The sequence below is a fragment of the Rhagoletis pomonella genome, unplaced genomic scaffold (assembly GCF_013731165.1).
Source record: "Rhagoletis pomonella isolate Grant_MI unplaced genomic scaffold, Rhpom_1.0 Rhpom_scaffold_10820, whole genome shotgun sequence".
In the NCBI taxonomy this organism is placed as follows: Eukaryota; Metazoa; Arthropoda; class Insecta; order Diptera; family Tephritidae; genus Rhagoletis; species Rhagoletis pomonella.
This window is the reverse complement of record NW_023469348.1, coordinates 1-5,449: the sequence shown is the minus strand read 5'-3', so window position 1 is coordinate 5,449 and position 5,449 is coordinate 1. Positions and strand designations below refer to the sequence as shown.

General features: G+C 39.2%; 1 protein-coding gene across 1 annotated transcript; it reads left to right on the top strand.

Annotated features, from left to right (window-relative positions):
* Positions 1-32: 32 nt before the first annotated feature.
* Positions 33-2,150, top strand: LOC118756542 (the record flags this gene model as incomplete). Its single annotated transcript, XM_036491301.1, is given in 4 exon segments — positions 33-398; positions 810-1,515; positions 1,598-1,954; positions 2,017-2,150. Coding segments are annotated over 4 exon segments (1,445 nt in total), but the record flags the coding sequence as incomplete, so codon positions are not given.
* Between the last annotated feature and the right edge of the window lie 3,299 nt (positions 2,151-5,449).

Here is a 5,449-nt window from a genome sequence, read left to right as displayed (position 1 = left end):
CTAAAAAAACAAAGACATCGGAAAAATATCTATACGAAAAATACGAAAAAAGTGAATTCTTTGTCAAACAATTGAATCTGTTTATTTATTGTATATTTTATTATCTCAAGCAAATACCAATTTCTACCGATTCAAGTTAAAATATTCAAGATGCCTGAGATACTTAATACTATACCGCCGCTATCATTGACCATTGAGAATCTAAGCGAAACGGATGGTATCGCCACCGATCGCTCGACCACTCCAGATAGCGCTACGCCTAGTACAAGTGGTAGCCGGAGACCTTCCCTTGAGCACATGATTAAACGGAATCCACATCAAGCGAGCAGCGCGCAGAATAAGAAGACACGCAGATCTATTTTTCGGCGGAATCAGAAGAAGGCGCCATTAAAAGTTGGGTGAGTTGAAAACATCTATTCGTATTAGATGCCCAGTGGGAATATTTCCCCCAAAGTGAAGTTTTAAGTTAAACACCTGCCGTAGCTCACTCGTTGGCATTAATTTGTAAACAACAAGTCCACAGAAATTTCAATCAGTTTTCCTATTATATTGTTCAGTTTTTCGACACTGAAAATTTCAAAAGCAATATATACAAAAATTTTCGGTTTTCCTTGAGCAACTGAATTGCAATAAAATTTCGACATTGATTCGCTAATCCGATTCAAATTGGCGCATATAATCGCAATAAGAAGACACATTTTAAAAATAAATTATTTCAGAAAAAACTTGTCTCGTAAACTTATTTACTCCTAATTTTGCTCTCCATCAAACACCCCGACCATTTTCATCACATCTAATGTACCACATAGTTCACCACAAAAGTGCACGACTGCCATCTGCCAGAAATCTCAAATTCCTCGTGCCTTGTTGCTCACGCGGTCCTCGTCGTCAGCATCGCTTATCACCAACGTTTCGCGCAATATATCAGCAGAGTCAAATGCCAAAGAAGATAAAGTTGAGAGCAAGACTTTAAAACCAGTCGCTGCAAACGCTTTTGATGTACAGCCACCACACACCACCGCTGATAACTTGGTCGTAGCCCACCAACACAGCGGCAGCAATATTTTCACTAACATCGACATTGTAGCGACAACCTCAAAGACCCCCGCCACCCAGGTTTCTTTGCAACGACAGTATACAGCTGCCGTACTCAATTTCCAAATCCGTAAATCTGTTACACAAATGGATTTGAAGCGCACACGACGTGACTACCTCAAGAACCGCCAAGTGCTAGCTTCGACGCAGTCACCATCTATAAGTGGACTCTCGCAGGGCTCCAGAGCTTTGATGGCGAATGATAACAACGCCGATATAGCTGGCGTGATGGGAGCCTCAAGTCAATCATCACTGGTGAACAAAATTTTCGACCAAAACAGTTACTATTACGTGATACAGGATCAAAATTCTAAGGTTGCTGGCATGCGCATTTTCGCAACCATTATGCTGAACGCTTGGCGGAAACGCCGTGACGAGGTTAAACGTCTTATGGAGGAAGTCAACGATCTGAAGCGTGGTGTAAGTCGCTTGTGTTTTTATGGCGATCCTCTGGTCTCTTTAATTTCCCCTTTCGGTGTTTTTTTAATTTCTCTAACTGTAGTCAATAAAAGCCAAAAACCAATTACACGTTTTCAATACACTCTTTCGCGTTGAGCAAAAACGGAACGATGATCTCAGTCTTCAGTTGAAACGCTCTCTAGACGATATCAATAATACAAAATCTTCTTGCGAGAGTCTCACCACTTCGCTTATCAGTCTAAAGGCGGACAAAGCATTGCTCGAACAGCAGATTCAAATAAAAGAACAGGAATTTGATGGTATCAATGCGATACTAACCCAGACTAAATCCGATTTATTTAAAGCTATGACCCAACAACGAGAGCTGCAGGCTAATTTGTCTACCGAGCAACGCAAGGTGCAGGCGTTAGAAGCACAGAAAAACGAGCTGATTAACGAGGTATCTTATTGTTGTAATGAACAAGTTTTTCCCTCGATTAGCCTGCTGCTCTGTAATTTCAGATTTGCGAAATTAACAACGAATCATTGTGGAAGGAGGAGAAACTACGGACTGAGATGAAAGAGAAAGATGATGCTGTGGCAATGGCGTTGACTAAGATCGAGTCACTCGAATTAGAGATCTCTGCGCAGAGACAGTGAGTATTTTTTTCTACATAATTTCACCAAATCTACCAAATACGCAAACATCTTGACAAAACTAAAGTCTCAGAGATACTGCAATGAAAGATTGATAAGTCCATGTGTAGAATATATTCCGATGTCACATCATTCCTCGTTTCTGTCAAAAGCAGCATACCTAATTCTTACAAAAGTGGGTCAGTGTCTCACACTCTTCAAGGCAGCAGGGGTAATGGCAGCTGTCAGGCACCCCCCTAAAATTGTGCATATGGAAACTGTGCATACGAAATAATGCATATGAAAAAAGCCGAAATAATGCATATATGCACAGTTTCGGTTGAAAGCCGCAATAATGCTTATGAACAAAAACCGAAATAATGCACAGTTTCGATTCAAAGCCGAAATAATGCATATGACAAAAACCGAAGTAATGCATACATGCACAGTTTCGGCTCAAAACCGAAATAATGTATATGACAAAAAACGAAATAGTGCATACCTGAAAACGAACTTCTTTCTGCGAAGGCGGCCTTCGGCCGCGCTTAGGGATTATAACACTTACTAAGTAGAATTTTCATTCTGTGTTGCCGGAAAAGGGAGGAGGGAGCCGAATTATTTTTGCGCAGAACTTCTTTTTGCGTAAGGGGCCTTCGGCCGCGATTAGGGATTATAAACCTTACTAAGTAGAATTTTCCTTACTGTGTTGCCGGAAAAGGGGGGTGGAAGAATTTTTGTGCAGAATTTCTTCCTGCGTAGGCGGCCTTCGGCCGCGCTTAGGGATTATAACCCTTACTAAGTAGAAGTACATAATTCATAGTGGAAAAAAACGAAATTATCCATATGCACACTCTCGTTAGGAAAACTGAAATAGTGCATATAACAAAAACCGAAATAATGCATATGTAAAAAAACGAAGTAATGCATACATGCACACTTTCGGTAGAGACAGTCTGACAAAGCGCTAGTTCTGAAATACATATCTCAGAACTATCTCTGAACTAGTGCATAAAGAATGTAAAGCGGGGCAGTTGAAACCTACCGTGTAAATGTGCAAATGCTCATATAATACGAAAGTAGCTCAGCGAGAATACCCCGACTCAACCATCGTTGGTCGCGGGTTCAAATCGCGGTGGAGGCAGTTGTGAGATTTCAAATTTAATGAATTTAAATTGTTGCGTGTAGCTTACAATTTTTTTTAAATAAAATATGTAACAAAAGCGGAATCTGTAAAAGAAAAAATGTTAAAAAATCGAATCTCAAAAACGTTTTCTTATAACAAAAACTGTCCAAAATGGAACCGGTTAAAAACTAGTTGCAAAGTAATGCACTGGGCGACAATTGCCACCGCCAATGACATCGCCGTGTAAAACTGGACAGTCGAAAGCATTGCTTGGGTATTGAGCTAGAACTGGTACTGTCGGCAAAAGGTCTAATTCTAGGCTAGTCAGATTTTCTGCAGGGTGCATATGAAAAACCCGAAGTAATGCATACATGCAAAGGTTCGGTTGAAACCCGATATAATACATATGAGAAAATATCGAAATTATGCATATGCATACTTTCGTTTTAAAAGCGAAACAATGCATATGAGAAAAAAGGAAGTAATGCATACATGCACAGTTTCGGTTGAAAATCGAAGTAATGCATATGGCTAAAACCGAAATAAAGCATGCATGCAGAGTTTCGGTTTAAACCGAAATAATGTCTAAATGCACAGTTTCCATATGCACAATTCCGGTGCCCCGAGCTGTCGTGTGCACCTGCATCCCTAGATGCGTCCCAATCATTTCTGAGCCTTTTCTAGCCAAATGGTCATGTATCTTATTTACAGGTACTAACTTGTGACCGGGAGCCAGAGTAAAACAACCTCGGTATATGTACATATGACCGTTCAAGTTTAAGAAGAGTAGGTACAATTTTACCGACTTTTACATCACTATTTCGCACCACATCGACCCCTAATTGCGATTTTATCGTAAGCGACCAATTGTTGCAAATAGGTTGCAAATACTAATCACAACGTCCTACAATAGGTTTGTTACAAACAGCCCAGAAAGCGTTCCTCACGCTAGAAAAATGGGTAATAGAGAGCGAATACCTTCCACTTTTGAATCGTAAATGTCTTCTTCTTTGTGCCCGAAACAGCCCCGACTTTTTTCCCGGGCAGAAATGTGCAAGAAGTAAATTTGAAATGACAGCTGTTGTTTGTTTACATCTGATAGTAAAGTTTGTAAAATACAAAAATGGAAAATAGCACTAAAGGGTCAGAAATGTATGTATTTGCTAATTTTACGGCTATATAAGATAAATGCACATAAAATCATTGTTCAGAACTGATTTGTTGATTGTGGGCACGAAAAGTGTTTTTTTGCGTTCCTCACGCTCTGGGCACTTTTGGCACGGGTTTACACATTTTTGACACTTTGAGAGAGAAAGTGTGTGGAACAAACTTATTATTACAGACTATGAATATTTACCGTTACGGAAAAAAGCAAAATTAATTTTATCGTTAGCTTTGTTTACACTTTTGAGTTCCTAAAATTTTATCGTAAGCGACACTGTTTGTACAGAACTTGTAAATAGCAGTTTGAACTCTAGTTCTAACTAAAGTTCCATCGGCACTTGCTACAACCGAATGCTTCAAAATCAGCTTCTTTCCCTCATCAAAATTTAGTGCAATCTGCCATTATGCAATTGAAGCTGCAATCACTAAGTGCGGCGTGGCTCGACGAGCGGGGTCTTTTTTGAAACTCTTGCTTTGCCAAGGGTTTATAAGATTTAAAAGCAGATCAGAAAGACGAAAAACAGACACCTTACGAATTTTCGCCCGAAAACGGATTTTCCATACTAAATATTTCGAAATCGAATTGAAATATTTAATTTTCGGATTTCCATATTCGGTTTACGAATATGACCCACTACACTGAGAAAAAAATGCGTTGTAAAAATTAAATTTTTTATTTGATTACCGTTTAAAGATGTTCGTATTTAAATCAAGTGATAAGTGTTCAAAATTGAATATTTCCATTATACATGCACTACATATAACGGAAATATTCAATTCAAATACACCCGTATTAAAATGAAACATTTTTCACTGCACAGATGGCGTTTTGCACGTCTCGGATGCTTTTTCATATGTAATTAAGAAAGTAGGTATATGTATACAAAGCATGCACAGCGGTGACAACACATACACACATTCACACATACATGCTACATGTTTATCTGTACATACCCACCAAACAATTTGTGTTGCCGGCAATAAGAAAACGTGTCGCCCTCGGAAACAAATTTATTGCCGGTAATATTGCCA